The 23,607-nt window shown below is 42.3% G+C and overlaps 1 protein-coding gene across 1 annotated transcript in view; it reads right to left on the reverse strand.

Annotated features, from left to right (window-relative positions):
- Positions 1–1,426: 1,426 nt before the first annotated feature.
- The window catches only part of LOC308397089 (serine/threonine-protein phosphatase PP1-beta catalytic subunit), a 29,970-nt gene continuing 7,789 nt past the window's right edge, over positions 1,427–23,607 (reverse strand). The window contains exons 2-8 of the mRNA XM_080882804.1: positions 13,755–13,886; positions 13,372–13,602; positions 12,192–12,296; positions 11,228–11,299; positions 9,208–9,359; positions 8,845–8,979; positions 1,427–1,980 (exon numbers count right to left, since the gene is read on the reverse strand). Coding sequence (XP_080738930.1) covers positions 1,876–1,980; positions 8,845–8,979; positions 9,208–9,359; positions 11,228–11,299; positions 12,192–12,296; positions 13,372–13,602; positions 13,755–13,886 — 932 coding nt within the window. The 3' untranslated portion in view covers positions 1,427–1,875. The remainder of the gene's footprint in view (positions 1,981–8,844; positions 8,980–9,207; positions 9,360–11,227; positions 11,300–12,191; positions 12,297–13,371; positions 13,603–13,754; positions 13,887–23,607) is intronic.

Below are 23,607 nucleotides of genomic sequence, written 5' to 3' on the forward strand. Positions count from 1 at the left end.
GCGTATATTGTGGGACAGACAGGATCCTTTAGCTCAGCGCGACAGTGTGCTCATTGAGAGATATCGATATTCCCGTGAGGGTATTATTCACTTAACCAACTTGTTGACGAGGGGGTGCAGGACCACCACCTGTCTTTTTTTTCCTCTGCCCTTTTCTTGGTTGCTGTTATGAACAAACAAACAGATTATTTCAGGGTCTCTTTCCAAGAGACGAAAAGCAATATAAGTGATAAATATTACCATTCTGTAGAATATTCTTATATTTCACTTTTACTTGTTCCCATGTTCTAGTGGGTCCTGTTGTGGCTCTAATGTGAAAGGGGATATAATATAACAATATAATATAATGTAATATAATATTGGATAATATAGTGTAATATAATAAATCTATGAATAAATAATAAAGTGAATGAATAGTGGTATTGTCATGCGCTTTGGGTGCCTTGAAAAGCGCTATATAAACCCACTCCATTATTATTGTTATTATTAAATTACTTACGAGTTTAATTTGTCAGCAACTTTCTGCCAGCCCTCTCTCCTTGCTTTTGCAGCCTTTGCAGTGTTCCCTTGCGTTTTAATTAAACTCTGAAACTCCTGAAATCCCTCAATCAAGAGTTCTTGCTCTGCTGCCGGAAAATACCGAGCGCGCCCCTTCGACATTTTCGCCGACCAATCAGCGGGTTGCCGATCAATGTTTCTACTATCGATGCGTAGCCCCTTTTACGACACCCAGTGATGTCACATTACTGCGTCCAGCTGTACTAATCGTCAACAACAGGTGTGTTCGGGGAACCGGATTAGCGAGCTCACGGTTAGCGCGATGGTTTGGTCTTGGATGTGTCATTTGATCTTGGATGTAGTGAGCGACGTACGAAGAACGGGCCCCAGGTCAGATTATATCTGTGGGCCTCGGTGGTATAGTTTAACATGTGGCTTTAAAAGAATGCCTTACTCAGCTGAAATAGTTGAAACAAACAAACCAGTTCTTTGTTTCATGGATAACGTTCAGATTGAGCTGACTTTAACGGCTGAAATAAAATAAAGGCATATTTATATTTCTGTAAAGGTTTTATAGTCCAGGACGAGCAACAATTCAACTTTCAGATAAAGAAGTGGCATACCAGACAAACTTGGGTTCCTCATACTTGAGAGAAGCCTTTACTTGCAGAAAAATGAGCTCATTGTTCTTTAAAAATAAACAGAATCTGTGTTAGAAGAACCAGTTTAGCAGGAGACATTATCAGATCAGTTTAAAAGTTAGCCTTAGCCTGGCTAAGCCAACGAGATAGACTATCGCTGTAACTTTGAATTCACCGATATATTAAATTTGAGGATCTCTCCCTTGTTGTGGTGTTTGTGTCCCTTTGAGAGTTTAATGGGCTCTCTCGTGAGCTGGTTAGACTTCAAGAACCACACAGAGCCTGCAAACATTTCTTCCCTGTATTATTTATTGAAAACCCAGCAGTTGCCATTAATACCTGTTGTGTCTGTACAGGCAGGGGGGGTAAGGAGATGTGGTAAACTAAATTAGCAGTCATTCTGTTCTCAAAAAAAGGAGAAGAAAAACGACACGGACAAAACAAAAACAAAAAAAGCACTCCGATATGCTGCAGAATGACCCCTTGTATTGTTTTCTCATTTCTCTTAACACTTTGTTTTAAAAATGTTACACAGATGCAGGGGGGCTGGGGGGGTGCACGGAGGAAGAAGGGTGACAGCAGTTCAGGGGATGAAAAATAAGGATGCAAATGAAAGTCTGATTTGGGTGTCTTTTAAAAGAGTTGCACTGATCCGCTCCTCTTCTGCCAAGTGTTGCCTTTACTTATTCTGTGTGGTGAAACACGAAACGGTGGTTGACGTCTCCGTGCCTCTGCTTCATCGTTTCTTTGGAGGTTGGGCTGTGCGGGGAGGAGTGACGGGTCGACCGGAGTTCATCCCTCCATACTGGTACTTGGCCTTCTTCTCAGACGGCTTCAGGATCTACAACACGCAAACAGAGCAGCGTTAGCTTCAACTTTCCTGCAGTGAGGTGATGGCGCTAACCACGACACTATAGGATTTTTAGATTGTCCCAGATGAACGATGATCAACGTGAAAAACTATTTTTTCAAGATGAAAAACATGAAAAAGTCAACATTTGTATGAACATCTTTATGGTTCAACACAGCCTGAAGCTTCTTGTAATTTCTTTAGTTTTCAGGAAAACTTCTCCAGGCTCCTTTAAGGACATCCTGCCACGTGTTTTAAGATAAGATAAGATAGAACTTTATTAATCCCTCGGGTGGGTTCCTCTGGGAAATTCGACTTCCAAAAAGCACAGCAACGACCGAAGTTACAGTTACAGAATTGTTATGTTATATATATATATATATATATATATATATATATATATATATATATATTTTTTTTTACGACTAATAATATTTTACGACTGTCAAATATTTTTCATAGATTCAACTAAAATAAATAGGAGCAAATTTGTGTTTTTGGCCATTAGTGACAACGTGCCTACAAGTTCAAGCTGGCTGTTTGAATGATTCAAAGGTCAGTGTTGAAACGGCTCAAAAGACAAACCTTCCTCTGAAGATGGTCAGATATAAGAACTGGACTAAAAATCAGAACTAAATTTTAAAAAAGTAAACTGGATAACTATCGCTCATGAACACTTAAAAACTAACAGGAAAGGACTTCCGGTCGCTAGGGGGATGTAGCAGGTAGAGGAGAAGACTGCTCCGCTAACTTTTTTACCTTTTCCACTCCTAAACCAGCCAATTCACAACAAAACTATTGAACTGCGTACGTTTTATTTTACGGTCTCCGAAATTGGTTTTTCCTCGTTCTAACATGGCCTCGAAACGCACTAAAGCGGCAGAAAAGGAGGACGACGCACCTAAGCTGAACATGGCGGCCATCTCCTCCCTTCAAAACATCTTTTAGTCTACTGGAGTCGAAGTTTGACGAAGTCCGCTCTGCGGTGGAAGACCATGGCCAGCGGCTCGGATCTCTAGAGCTAGCAGCGGACGACTTAAGCCAGCGGGTTAGAGATCTCGAGGACGTTTGTTCCAATCTCAGCGAATCCAACACTAAACTTCTGGCTAAAGTTACGGACTTAGATAGCCGAAGTAGGCGCCAGAACCTGCGTATCCTGGGACTCGAGGAGGGCGTTGAAGGTGGGCATCCCACAGAATTCTTTGCAGGTTTGCTCTGCGAGATTTTCGGGAAGGAGAGGCTCCCGACCCGCCCGGAGATCGACAGGGCCCACCGTATACCTGCCGCTAAGCCAGCCCCAGGTCAGAGACCGCGACCCGTAATTATACGCCTTCATCGGTACCAGGTAAAGGACTTTCTTATCCGGGAGGCCCGGCGAGGAGGGACACTAGAATACCATGGTCGGCAGATCCGCGTGGTGGAGGATTACTGCCCGGAAGTTTTGAGCAAGCGAGTGGAGTACCGGGAAGTGATGTCCGAGCTGTACAAACGGGGTCTCAAGCCCGCTCTGCTGTATCCTGCACGACTTCGCATCACGTCTCCTGACGGCGCAAGACGCTGGCTTCATTCGGCCGATGAAGCGAGGAGGTACTTGGACGGCCTACCCGCTACAGCCGAATCACCCTGAGAGCCTGCTTATCTGGTGTTGACGTTTGTCCGCGGGTCAGCCCTGTGAGTAGATTGTCCTGGCTATCTTCGTCTCCTGGGATGTGGAAGGACTTTCGTTCATATCCAGGCATTACTGACGTCTCTTCCTTTTTTCTTTTTTTTCCCCCCCCCCTTCTTCTCTGCTATTTACTAGCTGGGGGGCTATTCATATCTCATTGCTTCTATTGTCCCCAAAGTTGATCATTGGTTCTGTTGTGGTTCTATGGTGACTGCTTTAACAAATTTCTACTGCTCATAGAGGAGTGTTGTGCTTACTGTAATCATCGTTATGGGAGCTAAAGTCTGTTCTTTGTGTACCCTCCAGAACAATAAACTCTTCCTGTCTAACACTATGTGTGTTTTGGAGAGCTTGCTGCTTTTTTCCTTGGCAGCTGTCTTGTGGGTGGGGGGGTGGATGGGGAATGGGGGGAGGGGGGAGACATCCTTCAGAGCCGGGGTGGTTTTATGTTGTTTTGTCAAGTTGGGGGATCCGGGAACCATTCTACTCTCGGTTTTAGTCGCTTGCTTGTCATTTTTTTTTGTACTCTGTTTTCAGCTGCACCTGTTTTCTTACATTTCCAGTGCAGGACTATGGGTAGTCGCTTGAACTTTGTAAGCTGGAATGTCAAAGGTTTAAACCACCCTATTAAAAGAAGGAAGGTGCTCTCACACATAAAGCAGTTTAAAGCAGCTGTTGTCTTTCTTCAAGAAACACATCTCCGTGATTCGGATAACTCTCGTCTTATGTCCCGATGGGCAGGGCAGCACTTTCATTCCACCTTTCAGGCTAAGGCCAGAGGCGTTTCTATTCTAATTGACCAAAATATTCCTTTTGAGGAACATAATGTAATTTCTGATACGAGTGGCCGGTACGTTTTTGTTTCGGATAAACTCTGTAATACGAAAGTTGTGTTGGCCAACATATATGCCCCTAATATTGATAATGTAGCTTTCTTCCAGCGTGCTTTCTCGTTGTTGCCTGATCTGAGCTCATATTCTCTTATACTTGGTGGTGACCTCAACTGTTGGCTGGACCCTGTGTTAGACCAATCCTCCCCGAATCCCTGCACTGTCAGTAAATCTGCTCTTTTCATCCAATCCTTTTTATCTAACTGTGGTGTCTCTGATGTTTGGCGCTGCCTACACCCCCACAGAAGAGAGTATTCTTTTTTCTCACAGGTACACCACACTTATTCTAGGATCGATTATTTTCTTATTCATAAGCAGCTGACTCCATGGGTCCGATCCTGTGAATACCAGACCATAGTGATATCAGACCATTCCCCTGTTGTGCTATCAATGAGTTTCCCAGACATCCCTCAATCCAGACGACACTGGCGTTTTAATTCGACTCTCCTGGCAGATGTAAACTTCCTGGAATTCATGAAAGAACAAATAAACTTGTTTCTTAAAACGAATACCGTAGGAGAAACTTCTAGCTTAATAATTTGGGATACGCTAAAAGCCTTTCTTAGGGGACAGGTTATTTCCTATACTGCTAATATGAAGAAGAAGGCCTGTATAGAACGACTCGATTTAGTCAACCGAATCAAAGAAATAGATCTGCTCTATGCTAAGGTAAAAAGCCCAGACCTATACAATAAGCGCGTGGAGCTTCAGACTAAATTTGAGCTCCTCTCAACGCACTCAATTGAACGTCAGCTCCTGAAGAGTAAGAGTTTGTTTTATATTCATAGCGATAAATCGGGTAAGATGCTTGCCAGCCAGTTAAGGGGCTTCCAGGCAAAACAACATATCACGAAGATTAGAATGGCTAATGGTAATATCACTTCGGACCCTTCCAAAATTAATGATACGTTTAGGGCTTTTTACTCCCAACTTTACACCTCCGAATTCCCGCAGGAAAACACTTTAATGGATAACTTTCTAAAGACTTTGAATGTACCTATGCTTTCCTCTGATAGTAAAAACAGATTGGATGAACCCATCACGCCAGAGGAGCTGAGCGCAGCCATCTCCTCATTGCAGCCTGGGAAATCCCCTGGCCCTGACGGCTTTCCTGTAGAATTTTTCAAAGCATTCTCACCCTTGCTTTTACCTCAACTACATTTAACCCTTTCCGACTCATGGAAGTGTGGTAGACTTCCGCCATCCTTTTACGAGGCAAGTATTGCTCTTGTCCCAAAGAAAGGTAAGGATCCTGTGGAATGCTCATCCTTTAGGCCAATCTCTCTATTAAATGTTGATACTAAAATTTTGGCCAAGGTTTTGGCGCGTAGGCTGGAAAATATTTTGCCCTCAGTTATATCCGAAGATCAAACAGGCTTCATTAAGAATTGTTACTCTTATTCCAATATCCGCCGACTATTGGATGTATTATACACCCCTTCCAGTCAGGGTCCTGAGTGCATTCTCTCCCTAGATGCGGAGAAGGCATTTGATCGGGTAGAGTGGAAATATTTATTCACGATCCTAGATAAATTCAATTTTGGATCGAAATTTATTTCATGGATAAGGTTATTATATATGTGCCCTAACGCTTCAGTTTTTACTAATTCCATACAGTCGCGGCCTTTCAACCTCCAACGAGGAACCCGTCAGGGATGCCCCTTAAGTCCTCTTCTTTTCAATCTGGCTATAGAACCACTCGCCATTGCACTCCGCAGCTGTGGGGAGATCAATGGGATCCGGAGGAAAGGTGCTGAACATAAAGTATCCTTGTATGCCGATGATCTTTTAATTTTTATTTCAAACCCCAAAATATCTATACCTGCAATGTTATCCATACTTCGCCAATTTGGCCAGTTTTCAGGATACAAGCTCAACCTATGTAAAAGTGAGTTGTTTCCTGTGGATGGAGGGGCACCAGTGTTTGACTATACTACCCTCCCCTTTAGAATAGCAGGGAATCAATTTACATATCTAGGTGTAATTATTACAAGGACACATAAGTGTCTCTTCAAAGCGAACTTCCTTCCTCTGTTAAATAATGCAAAAAAACATCTGGCACAGTGGTCCCCTCTCTCCACCTCTTTGGTGGGAAGAATCAACTCAATCAAAATGAATATACTTCCTAAATTTTTGTATCTCTTCCAATTGTTACCAGTATTTATCCCCAAATCCTTCTTTGATTCCTTGGACTCAATTATCTCATCTTATATATGGAGGGGTAAACGCCCTCGATTGAACAAGGCTCAACTCCAAAAACCCAAGAGTCGTGGAGGCCTGGCACTGCCTAACTTTCGATATTACTATTGGTCAGCAAACATGCGCTACATTATATCTTGGCTTTACTTCCACAACAAGGGTAATTGCCCATCCTGGGTGCTCATGGAGTTGAACTCGCCCACAGGCTCTTCTGTCCTGGCCCTGATTGGATCTTCACTCCCCCTTCCCCCAAACAAGACAATCGATAACCCAGTTGTCTGGCACACGGTGAGGGTGTGGGCTCAGATGAGGAAACATTTTGGATTAACAGGTTTCTCCCTTCTAAGTCCAATTTTTTCTAACCCCCTTTTTCAGCCATCACTATCTGATCCTATATTTCGAGATTGGCATGATAGGGGCATTACATGTTTCAATGATCTATTTTTTGACAATACTTTTGCATCTTTTGCCCAGCTTTCTGAAAAATTTAATCTCCCACGTACACATTTTTTCAGATATTTGCAGACCAGACATTTCCTCCAATCTCAGATTCCAAACTTTCCGGTAGCACCAGCTGCAAGCCCAGGGGATATGCTCCTCACCCTAATCCCAACACGTAAAGGGTTTATCTCTCTTATTTATGACAGGCTGGTGAGCATGAACGGTTCTTCGATAGATCGGATTAAAACGGCCTGGGAACAAGATTTAAATCAGTCCCTGTCTATGGATACATGGGACTTAATACTCAAATTAGTTAATTCCACGTCCCTATGTGCCCGCCACTGTCTTTTACAATTTAAGGTTGTGCATAGGTTCCATCTCTCCAAAGTCAAACTATCCCGTATGTATCCGAACGTTGACCCCACCTGTGATAAGTGTGGGAGTGCGGAGGCTTCCCTTATTCATATGTTCTGGAAGTGCCCTAGCCTCGAAGGATTCTGGAGAGATATATTTCAGACCTTATACCTACTTGTTGGACACCATATGGATCCTAATCCTTTAGTTGCGCTTTTTGGCACCACTGGAGAGGCTGATGCACGGTTGACCTCGTCACAGCGTTGCATGCTCTCCTTCGCCTCCCTTGTAGCTAGACGTACAATCCTCCTAAGATGGAGGGGTGCCCCTTTGCCCACCCAGGCTCAGTGGCTGAGGGACCTTATGTACTATCTGAGCCTTGAAAAGATCCGGTATGCGATTAGCAACAACAGCGGTAAGTTTTACAAGGTGTGGGGGCAATTCCTGAAATACTTTTCCAGCCTCCAGGCTACAAACCCGACTTCCAGCATTGCTCAGTAAATCCTCCCCCCTTCTTCTTCTTTTTATTTATTTACTTATTTATTTATTTATTGTTAGTCGTTTGTGTGTTTTTCTTATTTTGTTCTTGATTTATCTGCGATGTTGTTTTTATTTGTTTGCTTCTTTTTTCTTGCTTTGTTTGTTTGGTTTTTTCCTTCCTGGTCTGAGGGATAGGGGTTCTAAGTGTTGTGGGTAGGGGATAAACTGCTGGAAGCAATTATAAGACATGTGAGTGTGTCATTAATCTGTATTCTGATATTTCAGTTTTAACAGTCGCTGTGAAACTTGCTTGTTTGGTGTTTGTCAATTCTGCGTGTATTTGCTTTTCTTTGTTGCTTCAACTCAATAAAAATATCTTTGAGAAAAAAAAACTAACAGGAAAGCCTGACTTCTTAGAAACAAAATATACAGAAATGAGTGTTGACTCCACACTTTTGCACAGCTATGTATATTGCAATTATATTCCAGTTAGCTCCTCGGTAGGTTGCTGGAGTTTGGGGGATTCTGTGGATGTGTTTAATTCTGCAGATAATGTCATTTATTCAGTCATACGGTGCAAAGCAGGAAACATCAATAAAATTGCTTTGAATCATTTAGCACCATAGTGTGATCTCAACTTTTGTCTCTGCTCACTGGCTGTGTTTAACCATCACTTCTAATATAATTATTGATTACTCATTAAACAGGGATGAAAAGCACAGGATGGATGGATGGATGGATGAGAAGACATTATGATTTTTACTGTGCTTCAGATGTAACCACAGATTATATCCATGTTTGGCATTCAGTATTATGTCATCATACCTGAAAGGAGCACATCAGGGTTTCATCCACGCTCATCATGCCACCAGCGTTGTCGAACTCTCCACAGTAGTTGGGAGCTGAGAAGAGCGTCACAAGCTGCCGCTTGGCAAAGAACTCATAACCATCTTCTACCACCTGGGGGTGCCAGACACACAGATACCTGAAGGTGAACAACTGGCACTGCCCTCATACAAACACTCATCATAATCATGATCAGATTTAAAGTACTGTAGTACTTTATGCAGATATTGAAAGCTGAGGCACATGTTGCTAATGGATATGCATTTCCAGAAGTTTCTTGGATAGAGCGTTTGTTTTCTGTGCGGTTTAATGATTTTTATACCAAGTCGATGTGCATGTTACCTGGTGGGCTCTACAGATGAGATCCAGATCATGGCGATTGAGGAACTTGCTGACCACATCAGCTCCAAAGGTAAAGGAGACGCCGCGGTCGTTCTCTCCCCAGCCCTGGACGTCCTTGTCCGGGTCAGACCAGAGCAAGTCGCACAGCAGGCCTGGAGAGGATAATTCACAATGTGAAACATCTCAGCTGCCACACATTCATCTTCATTCTGAATCCAGCCTCTCTTAGACCACAGAAGTCAACTTTTTGTCACATTTATAGTCTGAATGTCTCATCCAGACACACAGAGTCACCCTGAAAGACCATAAGAGGATCTGAGAGACAGCCGCTGCCAGGGTCTGAACACTGGTTGCCTTAAAAGGACAAGAGGCAGCAGCTTTAATGAGGAGGGGGGCAAAGGCACAAAAAGAAGCTTTGCTTGCCTTGGCTCACCACCACCGAGACTCAGCCTCATGTGTTCTGAAAAACTCTGAACCCAAGTCTAGCTAAAGAGTTACTGAAACGAGAGCTGCAGCACAAAGAGCATGAGGTGATGATGATAGATGAATGCCAGCAGATCTGATCAGACCTGACATGAAGACCAGAGAATATTCAGACATTAACTGGATTACAGGGACCTTAATCAGTGCTGTGTTTATCAGCAGTGGCAGAATCTCTACTGAGAAATAAAGCAACAGAAAAGTGAGGGCTAAGAGCAAGCAGTCATATCCTGAGGGTTATTTATGAAGCTTGATGAAGGTCTGACCTTTAGGAAGACTGCTTCTTCAACAGGCTGTCACTGCACTTTGTGCAGAAATGCAGAAATAAATAAATAGTGTCCAGTGTAGGTGTTGGCGATTTCCTGCATTTAGCTGCATTTTTATGCAACAGTTGATACTTTTCTCTATTAATAGAGTGGAAATCCTTTTATTTAAGTGAATGAAAACAAAAACCCAAACAAGGCCAGAGCTGACATCTCAGTGTTTACTGGAAAACACTACCAAGTCTAAACATTTCCCTCATTCATTTTTCCTCCTGAAGCAACACAGCTTTTTGTGTTAATGGCTCCAAACATCCAGTGAGTCTGACATCAGCCTGCTTTCGTGTAAAAGTAGAATGGGAGGCAGCCTTCAGTTTTCAGGCCCCTCGTCTATGGAACCAGTTTGGATTTGGGAGACAGACACCATCTCTACTTTTAAGATTAGGCTTAAAACTTACGTTTTTGCTAAAGCATATAGTTAGGGCTGGATCAGGTGACCCTGAATCCTCCCTTAGTTACGCTGCAATAGGTGTAGGCTGCTGGGGGATTCCTATGATGCATTGAGTTTTTCCTTTTCAGTCACCTTTCTCACTCAACATGTGTTAATAGACCTCTCTGCATTGAATCATATCTGTCATTAACCTCTGTCTCTCTTCCACAGCATGTCTTTATCCCATCTTCCTTCTCTCACCCCAAGCGGTCGCAGCAGATGGCCCCGCCCCTCCCTGAGCCTGGTTCTGCCGGAGGTTTCTTCCTGTTAAAGGGGAGTTTTTCCTTGCTCATAGGGGGTCACATGATTGTTGGGTTTTTCTCTGTATGTATTATTGTAGGGTCTACCTTACAATATAAAGCGGCTTGAGGTGACTGTTTTTGTGATTTGGCGCTATATAAATAAAACTGAATTGAATTGAATCCTTGTTATTTTAAGTTACCTGTTTAAATGTGCGTGTCATACATCAGTTCAAACATATCAATCCCTGTAGCTGATGTGCATATAGACACACATGTTACTGAAACTCTTCTGCTCATGTTTAAATGTGTGATTTAAGTGATCATGTGCTTATGTAAATCCCAGATATACTTGTACCTTTAGACTGTTTAGTACGGGAGAAACAACAGTAAAAAGGCTCACATGCGGGTCAGTTTAAGTTGTGTATCCACTGCATGTACACCTGTCCATTTCACACTGGGTAAAAGTAATCATCAGAGGGTTATTAGTTCCTCTGACAAAAGAGAGAAGAAGAGAAAATGGCCTGCTGTGTGAGAGTGTGCTGACCTACCTGTATCTGGCACATCTGTGGGTCTCATGATGCGCCTAATCTGCTCCATAGACTGCAGGTCAGGAGAGAGGCCTGTGGGCGACACAAACACCCTTGGGTAAATCTCTTCAATCTCTACTCCTGCGAGGATGGAGGTATTAACTCATATCAGCGCAGCCAAAACTTGTTTTGAACCATTTACTTCACATCCGATTAGTAAACCAGAAATACCAGAAGCTCACGAGAGCCGTGGACTTTATCTTTCATTTTGGGTAAGTGATGTGAGAAGAGCTCAGTGCTGACCCACAGTCTTCACAAAGCCCCAAGGACCAAATAAGAGTGTCACACTAAAGAGTTGTTACAATGATAAAACATGACAAAACATTATACAGAAGCCCGTCTATAAGGGCAGGCTTGTAAATGCCAAATGGGGAACAGATTGTGATGATCTAAATGTAAGAGGAAGTTTGTCCCCGCTGCATCATTTTGCCATGCACACAATGACCTACAAAAATAAGCTGTTCACAACTAGTTGGAGTATTTCTAATTGTACCAAGCAAGACTGGATTTTAGTTTTGTCTTATTTCAGTTGAAGGCATTTAAAGCCACCAGCTCTTAAAGCCAATGATGCAGGAATGCAGAGAATCTAGTTGTCTGTGTTTCCTTTGACTGAACAGAGCATAAACAAGCAATCAGCATAAGCCTTGTTCTGGCTTACCTGACCGAGTGGCAAACGATAAAACAAAATACAGCAAGTCCAAGTACTCAGCCCTGTGGGACCCTGCATGTAATGTTCATGGAGTAGGATTGTCCACAGTGACACTAATGCAAAGACTGAATATTTGAGGGTCTTTCCACATCTATATGCTCAACCTTCCACTACCCCCAAAAGCTGCCTGGTTCCTAACGGGGCTTTCTAAAGTATTTTTCAAAGTAGCAATAATCTGGAGACTAAACAGTAGTTACATTGTTTCAATATGAATACCTCCGTGACAGCAGAAGATCTTCTCATCCACGATGGCGGCGATGGGCAGGCAGTTGAAGCAGTCGGTGAAAGTTTTCCACAGTTTGATGTTAAATCTGCGTTTACCTGTAACATCAACACGACAGTGTCAGCACGACCATATAAGGCTGTTTCAAAGGTTTTCCAGCTCCGCCTCCAGTTTAATAGATTTAAGACAGTCCTCTTTACACTGGAAGACACAGACGATTTTTGATTTTTATTGGTTTACAAGTGCCCGTCAACCAAGAGCAGTGCTTGCAAGCCAGCAGATCTGCTTGCAGTAACAACATTTTTCCATCTCAATGCTGAAAAGCTTTCACAGACAAGTAGTCCCTTCTTTCCTTCATTTGGGTAAAAGGACTACTGTGCTTAAGGAAATCTGAGATTTGAATGTACACTTTACACAAAATTTGTAACAAAAAACTACCTTTGTGACTACTCATCAGGTGCTGCTGTTGGAATGAAAACACTGGCTATCGGAGGCTAATATGGAGGCAGCTTACTGACTTACTTAAAGTAATGATGAGAATTGAATGCCATTTTTTTAAACCTCCTTAAATCCCGCTGCGCTCTCCATCAAACTGAGTGAACTGGTTCGTCTGCCACTGTGCAGCATAACAAGTACTACCATCTCTAGCTGCCTTCCAACACCGTGACCAAGGGACTCCATCCGTGGGATGAGCGACTCACTGGAGAGACATCTGACTCTATTAAAACTGTCATCTGTCACAAAATACTCTGTTATTGTGGCATTTGCATGGAAACACTTTCCTTCATGAAAGCCTGCAAGACCAGTTCAAGTGGCAGGAAGTGGCCTCAGGACCCCTTTAAAGAATAAATAAATAAAAATAAAATAAAATGCAGTTAATAGGGGAATTAGTAGGAGCTCTATTTATGAGTTACTTTCACTCATTTAATTTTACATTTCTATTTTATAGTGAAACAATTCAAATATCTAGAAAAAAAGGGGGGGGGGGGGGGGGGGGGGATAGGATTGGGAACATGAACCATCAAATTACCATTTTTGCCTGCCTGCTTCCTGATCACCACTTTTGTTTCACTCAAAAGTGTTTGTGTGTTAAATCACGCACAATGGAACGGCAGCCACCACAAAGAACTTAAGAGGAAATAAAAAGTGTAACTATGAGAGCAGGATGCTCACACTCGTCATAGAAGCCGTAGATACGGTTGATGGAGGCACACTCGTGGTTGCCCCTGAGCAGGAAGAAGTTCTCGGGGTATTTGATCTTGTATGCCAGCAGCAGGCAGATGGTCTCCAGAGACTGCTTCCCTCTGTCCACGTAGTCTCCTAGAAACAGGTAGTTAGCCTCCGGAGGAAAGCCGCCATACTCGAAGAGCCTCAGCAGGTCTGTGTACTGTCCGTGGATGTCACCTGGGGTTGGGAGCAGAGGGGAACACTTTGATCCAGAAGGCAAAGAGGAACGTTCTCCAGTAATAATAAGCATTGTTATATCTGTTTGTTTATTTGCAATAGGCATCACACTCTATACTATTTGTGCCTTTGCTGTTCTTGATAGTACTGACCACAGATTTTGAGAGGAGCCTCCAGCTCCAGAAGGATTGGCTGACTGAGGAAGATCTCCCGGGACTTGATGCAGAGGCCGCGGACCTCCGCCTCCGTCATCTGGACAATCTTCCCTGGACGACATCCTCGCACTGGGGAAGGGAGAGCAAAAGCTGGGTGAGCTTAAACTAAACTTCGACACCAAGCTTTCTGATGATGTGAAAGTCAGTTTTAAGGAGTAAGCTTTCCCAAGGAGACTGGACTACCCTGATTTTTTCCTCAGGGTTATGATTGTCAAATAACTTTTTGAATTAACTTCAAACTAAATATGGGAGGACCGTATTTAGTCAACAGGAGGACGACAGAAATAGCCTGTGTGGATATTGTTGATGTCAGTGTTTGTGGATACACTTCCTGTTGCGTAACAGAAAAGAGAAGGAAGGAGAAGGGGGAAGGGGGGCAGTCACAGTGGTCAAGTGACAAGAAGCCCTGAAAGTTCGTGAAATCGGCAGATGTACACATAACTATTATGAAAGCCAGCAGGTCAATATTACATACAGATGAAGTGAGGATGACTTGTTAATTAAATCAAATACAAATACATCATTTTTGAAAAAGCATTATTTTGGAACAATACACTGTTACACAATGATACACTTACTCTTACTATACAGTCTTAAGATTACAGGAATTAATGTACACACACGTAGATAAATTAAAGAGTAGAAATGCATTTCCACATTTTGCTGCCATCCTACATTCTCCTACAAAAAGATCAACAGCTACTACATAGACAAATTTATTCTTCTTGCTTAGCAACAATAAGGACCAGAGCTGAGCAAGACTGCTGCTGTCAGGTGACACCACGGCAACATGAAGGAAATCCAAGCCGGTGTAAAACACTAGTCCATGAGTGGATCCCAAGAATGTGGTCAGAAGGATGCAGCAATAACACAGCCAGAAAGGCTCGTTTTTCTAAGGAGGAAGTGGCTTGAAAGGGCTGAGTATCAAAGGTGTCGTGTGTGTGTCCTGCAGGTGAATCCCTGTGATCCTGAAGGAGAAGCAGCAGCAGCAGCAGCATGTGTGCACATGTGCTGCATGACCCTGCCATTTCTGCCTGGAGATCTTAGGCGTGGACTATAAACACTCTTGCACTGCAGCCAAATACATCCTGTGATCACACACGCCCCACTTGAAGGGCTATTTTTATGACTGCCCAAAAGGTGAACGTTTTTCTAGTAAACGAGCAAAAAGAAAAGCAATACCATGCAAAGACTGTACGTGGTTTAAATACTAAACACATTCTCTGCCACTGATCCTTCCATAAGCACACACACAAGCAAGATGTGTTTGTGTGTCTAGTGTTGAGTGATTTCACACCTCTGCCTTCCAGCTCGGTCAGGGAGGCCCGATATAGGATGGAGACAAACACGAAACCAGAAGCACCTGCCCGAGAGGATAACCCTTCATCACAGGGTTAAGCTGAGGCGGAGCAGGAAACACACACGCACGCACGCACACAAGCACACGCTCGCACAGAAAGAGAGTGCGATCCAGTGACCTTGACTTCAGATTGTACCATTATAAGCTTGTGGGGAGGTATCCCAGCATCCTTTGGTCCATCACTTGTGCACTGCAGCTTCACCAGTCAAGAGAAGGAAAGAGCAGGATGTGGCACCCACATCTGATTACCGTGGCAACCCAGAAAGACCAATTTCCAGCGGGAGAGGTGTTGGCGAATGGAGCAGCAGCTGCATCTCACAGGGAAAAGGAGGCGATTCGCAGATTAAGTGTCACCTCCACCAGCCCACGCCCTGCATACTAACACTGCTGCATCCGACAGCCGTGACGGAGACCCAACAACAGGCCTGCCTGTATCCGCATAGTTTGTGATTCCAGTCAATTACTTAGCTCAAAATAATTTACTCATGAGGTTTACACACACACACACACACGCACACGGTTTAGAACATTTGAAAATATGTTAAAAGTCAGAATGTATCCTAAATGTTCAGCTCACACTCAGGCTCTAAAGTGAGTTACCGAGTACCAGTGATGCATGCAGATGTAATTTATTGCACGAAACACTCTGTCCAACCTATTGCTTAACACGTGTAACAGCCGTGGCAGCCACAGGTAGTGATGTGCGCCGTTCTTTTGCGTGAATATTCATGGGGAATATAAAGAGCAAACCACGTGAGAACATGACAGCTGACACATTGTGGAGATTCTTTAAAATCCGCACAGTTTGTAACTCAGTATCAAAGTTTGCCTTCTAAATGGCTTCTCCATAACCACCACACATTTCACTTGATTCTGCCCTCCATGATTAACTTGCACATCATTAGGGGCTTTGCATTTTTGCAGAAAAACCGTCAGATGTCAGTTATGTGTTTGCTGACATCACATGGTATGATGGGAAGCACGGGTAGTGTTTTGCAGCATTTGTTTTACCCATGCAAAGCATTTCAGCCTTTCACCAAATTCTACACTTACAGCGAAGAGAAATAGGTAACGAGCAGAGAGAGAAGATCTATGCCATAACAAAAGTAACCCAGTGAATGATCCTTCCCCCCCCCCTCTGGCAAGAAGACAAATAAGAAAATTTATAGTTAAAAGCTAAACCTATAACATTAAACTTGGGTGAACTCAGGGCATACAGAAAGAGGTGCTCAAATACATCAGGTAATCTTGAGTTTAGGCTTAAATTTTAGCTTTTTTTTTTTTTTTTTTTTTTTTTTAAATCTGCCTGAGAAAAATGCTACTTTACTACTCCTCATCTTTTCCCCTGAAAATTCAGTTGTTGTCAACCTGCTGGACACGGTCCTTCACAATGACATTAGAGCCAAATGAATACACAGTGTTAAGGAGTAGTGACATGGTCTCAAACAGCTGTTTGGTTTCACTCACACCACAGCCCATCCATAAACTGGCTTTTCGACATGTTCGTGCTCAGAGATGGTAAATGTCATGTTCAAGAAACCTCTAGTACATTTTCCTAATTTGGTCAGCTCAGGTCCATGTGCCTGAGCCACCACAGTGGAGTTTGGTCACACCCTCTTAAAACAGTATGCCAGAGGAGTTCATGCAATCAAGTGCCTGCTGTCAAAATCTATTCACCAATTTGCCTCTTCCTAGGGCTGCTCAATTAATCGAATTTTAATCACGATTACGATCTGGGCTTTCAACGATCATTAAAAATGACTGAGCCGATTATTAGCCCCTCCCTCATTTATCCGCGACACCTTAAAGGCCGGTCCGTGAAAATATTGTCGGGCATAAACCGTCCGTGGCGCAAAAAAGGTTGGAGACCGCTGATTAAGAGGACCCGAGGGAAGCTCGGAAAGCTAAGCAGAAGTTATTTGGAGAGTGACTGCCGTTGGTTGAAAAGAGTTAAAAAAAAAAACAAACTTCAGTGGTGTTGCACACTATTTTATATTATTTTTTTAAAGTCATTGTTAACCCTTTAAAGCCAGTCAGAGCAGCACGCTCCGTTTTGCGTAACTATTGTTAAATCCCTGTAGAACCTGAACCGTGTAAGCTAGCGCAATAATTTGTTTTGCATATGAAACCGGAGGAGCTGTACTTACATCTGATGCCATCAGCTTGTCCTCGGTCACGGTTTCGTTCCACATATAGCTTTGCAAAAACTGCATAAAAAGCGCTTGCAGGAACAAAAGCATAATATTCCAGAAACACGCTTTGCCGTTCCTATCAGCTGTTCGTAACACTTCCCACAGTGAAATGATGCACATGCTGTTTTCTTTGCAAATTTGCATCATAGGATTGTTTTTTGTTTTTCCTGCAGTATATAAAAATTGCTGTATCTCCAAAATAAAACTATGAAGACACTCAAAATAAATTTCCTGTGGTGGGAAACTATTTTTTGCAACTTTATTGTATTTAAAGTTTTGAGGGATAAACCTCTTAAATTTCTCCAAGTAGAAATATATGTAAACAAAACAAAAGCGATTTTCAATTTTTTTTGTAGTTTATTGCACTTTTTTGCAATTTATGTAATTACTATGCACTTAATGCATACATATTATTAAAATATGGGCTATAACAGTTGTATTGATGTATAGCAACTTGAAATGCTCCCACAAATGGCACTACAGCATGTAAAAAAAATAAATAAAAATAATATAAGCTCTGGTGGACTTGGTTCTATAGTAGGTCTTAAAGGGTTAAATAAATATCGTCAAATAATCGTGATCTCAATTTCAGTGAAAATAATCGTGATTATCATTTTTGCCATAATCGAGCAGCCCTACCTCTTCCTTCCCCTTCCTCCTTTAATCTCCATCTTTATTATCTTTATTTTTCAAGTTCCATTCCTGGCTGTGGCTGACTCTCTGGGTCACCCTCCTCCACCTCAGCAGTGAACTGTGCTGACGTCAGAGGACAGCTCTGCCTCATACCCCTCCCTGAGTGCATACCAGACAGCTCACAGGCCTTTTTAAACCTTAACATCTCAGCCTACTGCAGCCTGAGAAACATGCAGCCAGGGAATCTACACGTACCACCAAAACCCAAAGAACCTTTCTAGTACCAAGTGTGGGGAACCAATTTTGGATGAAAAAGCGTCTGTGAAACTAAATGCATCAACACAGCTCACTAGAAAAGTTCAGTTCAGTTCATTTTTATTTCAAACATATACATTCACCAACATTTCATAAAAATCTTTCCATGCAGTTGTAAAAGTAAATCATGATACACTAAGCTGAAGGAAAAAAATTAAAGTTTAGCTAATGTGACCCTCTGGATTTAAGGCTTGTTGTCAATAGTTAAGTTTTTAAAAATACAGAAGCAAAAATTGTCTGCGAGATGTCTGAATTTATCCAGAGTCCTGTATTGAGGTCTTGTTTTGTCCAACCAGCAGCAGTCCAAACCTGTTTGGCTCTCAGGACTATTATTCGAAAGCTACTCTGGATCACTGTACTTAAAACTGCAATATGGCATTGGATATGGGACAGGGCACTCCCCCAGTGTCCCTTCCACAGGGTGGCCTAACATGCCTGAAATATACATTTACTAATTAAAAAACCAGACAGGTTGCACTCAGAGCCATACTTCAACTCCAGTGGCTATACTAGAGACATTATTAGGATTGTGTTTATGCAAGCAGCAGAGCACAGACCCACAGTTAAACTTGTTAACACTGTGCAATGGTTTACCCAACCCGTAGTGAACATAACTGGAGACCAGTCACCTGAAACAGTATTGACATTTGCTTGTTTTTACCGTTTTAAATATGTTATCATTTTGATTTCTTCTAACTAGTAGAACCCTTTGCTTAAAAAAGTAATTAGTTTGAATGGTAGACATTTAAATGTTACTTATAAACTATAAAGTTGTAAAGCTCAGCAACATGGCAACAAGAGACCATAAAAAATATTTTAATGACTATAAATGAGTGAGTCTAAGAAAGTTTTTGTTAACTTGAAGGCGAACGACTGAATTGACTACCAGCGAGAGGTGAGGATGCTGGCGATTCACATATTGACAGAGTAGTAAATAGAGGACAGGGTTACCCAGGCAACCAGACCCTGGATGGACCACTTCAGCTTCAAAGAGATGTGTGATGAGCACATCACTCATTGTGTGGACATATCATTAGAAACAACCTAACGTTCTTTGGTTGTCATATTTCTAGGTACAAACTGGGAGGGGTTTTTTTTGTTAAATAAAAACTCTTCCTGCCCAGCATTTTGTGACAGTGACTCATTAAATATTTGGGAGGATCTTAAGAAAAACCCAGCCATCTATTGAGCTGCGTAATAAACCACACCAGAGAGGTGTTGCCACATAAAGCAACAACGTGACAGGGTGTGTGAGTACACAGTCAAACTATGATAGAGTGAAATGAGAAAACACCTTACATAGTAAGGCCAGGCTTGCCCGAACAGTTTTGCAAACATATCAAGGCCAGAGCTATCTGCAGAGTCAACAACTGTAATCTTTGTGGACTGTGTTGCCCAAAATTGATGGTAGTCTAATATTAACCACTGACAAAAGTGAACATCTTCATATCTGAGAAAAAAAAAAAAGAAATAGAAAAGCACTGTTTTTTCAATCTATAAAGGAAAACGTGGTCGTTCTCTAAAGGAAGGGGTTTGGTTGAGAGTGATTTCCTCTGCTTCGCTGGTTGTAAATGACTTGCCAAGCGTCAAAGAGGTCAACTATTTTTCCATTCATTTAAGAGAGGGCTTACTTGAACAAAGAGCCAAAGAGAGCGAGTGAAAGATAAGTTAGTTACAGACAGATTCTCCTTCTGGAAGGCATTGCCATATATGGCCGCTGCTGTATGAAGGAAGTAGTCAGTCAGGACAGAGAGGGAGTGCTTGAAGGCTCTGCTGCATGTGATGGGAATAGAAACAGGCTAATGAAGCGCAGGCCAGAGCTCGCACTCAGGGCCACAACAATATAATGGCTGTCAGCTGCACTGGAAAAGCGCTGCGTAGGATACATGAGCGAGAAACACGCGCAGATGTCAGCGCAAACCATAAGCGTGACTACTCCAAGTCAGCAAATTCTACTTATTTTTCCATGAGATCTACATTTGTAATCCTTAATGCAGGTTCAGTATAGGTCTATATATAGCCCAGTGTTATTATACGTGCTACTTGATTATTTTGTTTTTCCTGGGTCTGAAAGGATTGTTTGGAGTGGTCATGTTGTTTCACTGAATCAGTGTTTTTGAATCAGTGCTGAGTCACCGATTAGCTGACCAATGAATTCGTTTTAATTTTATTTTTTTTAAGTAACTTGTTCAATACTCCCTGTCAACTGAAACTGTTCCAAGTTCATCACAGCGGAGTTTCCCGAGAACAATCGGGCACAGGCATCAGTGAACTTGGCCTCAGTTTACCCGACGTTGCACTGAGCGTACAGTACCAGTTGTGACAATTCTCATCTCGACTCAAACAGTATCTTACAAATGGTGCACTTTGTAGTGAAATGTAAATATACTCAGTTATATAAATGTCTGTGAAAAAAAATGTCATCACAACATTGCTCCAGCAATGCCACATGTTTACGTTTCCTAGTACGTGCAACAATAGATAAGCCCAAGCATATCTGACAACAAGAGCCCTGTCTCGGCTTCCGGTGATGATGTAGTAGTGACAAAGGTAGCTATTTAAACAACCTCCAACAAAGCACATAACTTTGCAAAATATGCAAGACAATTGTTCCAGGTAAATGTGGAAACAATACACTTGTTTCACTACTTGAGACAAACACATGCTGTCAAATGCAGCCTGGCTATAAAGGAAAGATACCAGCAGCTGGAGATGTGTGACGCAAATGTAAACAACTGACTCTACAGAGGATTGCTGGAGCACTTTCATTCCATAAGACAGCAGCAACAAACAGTAGATGAACATCACTGATGTGGTTGCATGGTGGAAAATAGAGCCGTTTAGTTATTTTAGTTTTAAACTAAAACGTTAAGCAGTTATTTTATACTTCCAAGGGTAGGCCACCTGAGTTCTTACGTTGACTAGCTGTGTTACCACTATAATGCTACTGCTGCTGGCACCTGGTTTTCACACTTCAAATTAGGAAACATGTCATGATGGTATGTTTTTTTTTTTTGTTTTAAATCACATTGTTTGTAAACATATCATCATAAAATATAAAGTCCATATTGCCCACAGCTACACAGCACTAAGGAACTTTTAACAGCACATTTGCAGTACCTGGACCTAGCATATTAGTCACAGCACATGCCACTAGTATTGCTGCTCTAATAAGACTGATGTCTTATTAGACATTTTCACACAACTCAACACAGGGAGCTCTTTTGAAGTTGCTCAAGTTTCTCTCTGAATGGTGTCTGGTTTCTAAGGGACTCTTAAGATTGCAGTGTTAGCGTGAGCCAATTTTTCCCCAATAGATCATGCACATGGGCCGAGGGGGTGAGCCGACAAAGCCAGCAGAAGCTATAAGACAGGTAGGCTTCACGATAGTAGTAAAACATTTTTTTCCCCTCATATGTTTAGGTTCTGGGTCTTCTACACTGGTTAGTTTAATTATTATCTATATAATTATCATTATTAATATTATCATTATACCTATTGTTGCTGGTGTTTTTGGTTTTGTTAAGTCTGCAAAGGCAAAGAATGTTTGACTTTGTTGAACTTGCATTGTAGTAAGACCACTCAAAACATTGGATGGCCCTTTTGGAAGGTTTCTGTGCTGGAGCTGGCACATGACCATTTCAAACTCAATAGGTAGCATGCTGCAAGTACGCATCTCAATATCAACTTGAAAAACATAAACAAGCTTTTCAACTCGATGGTCTAACACCACAGTCCCACATTTAATTTCACCACCCTAGCTCTCTTGCAAGGTATCACCTGTCAAATAAAGGCACTAAAAAAATTACCCATGACACATCAGCATTATGGCTTAGAAAGGTAGTGCAAAGCTAAAACTGAAGGTGACTTCAAAGTCTATGTTTTGTAAGTATGCCCACATGTCACAATTCACACTGTCAGTTCATTAGTGCCACTTTCTGGCAACTTCAACTTTAACAGAATATCTCTCCTTTTCAAGAAAAGGATTCAAAAGTTCTACTGGGTAGACTCATGAATTTAAAGCAAGTATGACTGTGCATGTTTTTAGACACTGCAGCACCAAAAAAGATGCCGTGTCAGACCTTTTTTAGCCTTCCTCTTCCATTCACTCCAACTGGGCACAAGGCCAGCAGCTCTCAACTGCTCCTCCATCCCACTCTCTCCCACACGGGAGAGATGGAAAACAGTGACCCCTTAGTGAACGAGAAACACAAAGTAACTCTGGCAAGAGGAGCGGGAGCCACTCTTAACTCAGAAATCCAACTGCGATGGCATTTCTGGGCAAGCTTTAGATTTTCAGAGGACGTTTTGTTCGTCTCTAAGTGCCACAGTGAATGGCAGTCTTTGTGGGGCGAAAGAAAGGACGAAATTGAGAGGAGAGACTGGGGGAGATATAAAAGGAGACACAGCTATAGACAGAGAGAGTGGGAGAGATGGAGAGGAGTAGAGAAACGGGAGAAAAATGTAGGCTGACACTGAAGCTTGAGACCCTGCAAACGAGGGACTGAATAGAAGGGAGGGTTTATAGCTAGGCAGCTGAAAAGCCTGGGTGAGCTCTCTGTGCCATGTTTGGTGCCAGGGGGTGAACGCTCCCCGCCACACAGGCTCCACCATTGTTGTTTCCATAACAGAGTGCCACGCCAGCACCCTGAACACCACGCAACACAGCAGCAGTTGACTACATCTGACACAAACAAGCAGGGTGACAGCGAGGAAACAAATATGCATTATGAATAGCTGTAAAATAAAAATTGAATCCAGGAAAATAAAAATAAAAAAGTTACTTTAAATGGCTGTCAAAGTGCTTCAATTTCAGTTCAGACGGCGATGAACTTTCCTCACACAGACACCCAGATGCTAATTAAAATGATAAAACCTCCGAACTGGTCAAACCGATAGAAATTTTGAAAATAGGAACACAAGCAACTCCTTGTAAAAACAATTAAGAAACAAATAAATTCACGCTGCCTGAAAAACAAAGCTAAATACAGCAAAACACATCAGTCAGGATTTACACTGGCTCGAATAATCCTAATGCCCAAGTTTGAGATAACAGGTCTCACGACGGTGGCTATCCGTTTTCGCTTCCTGATTCAGGCTCTTTCACACGTCATGACTCTTTTCAACATAAAATGATCCCTATGAGTGTCGTCTACACCAATCAGACATGGTATCAGAAGATGCAAAGCTGGTCGCAAAGATCTATAGAGAATACTTTAAAAAAAATAAAATAACAGTAAAATGCAACATTGTTGCAAATAAGAAAAGAGATCAATACCACTGAAACTTG

Source organism: Rhamphochromis sp. 'chilingali' (genome assembly GCF_963969265.1).
Source record: "Rhamphochromis sp. 'chilingali' genome assembly, chromosome: 1".
In the NCBI taxonomy this organism is placed as follows: Eukaryota; Metazoa; Chordata; class Actinopteri; order Cichliformes; family Cichlidae; genus Rhamphochromis; species Rhamphochromis sp. 'chilingali'.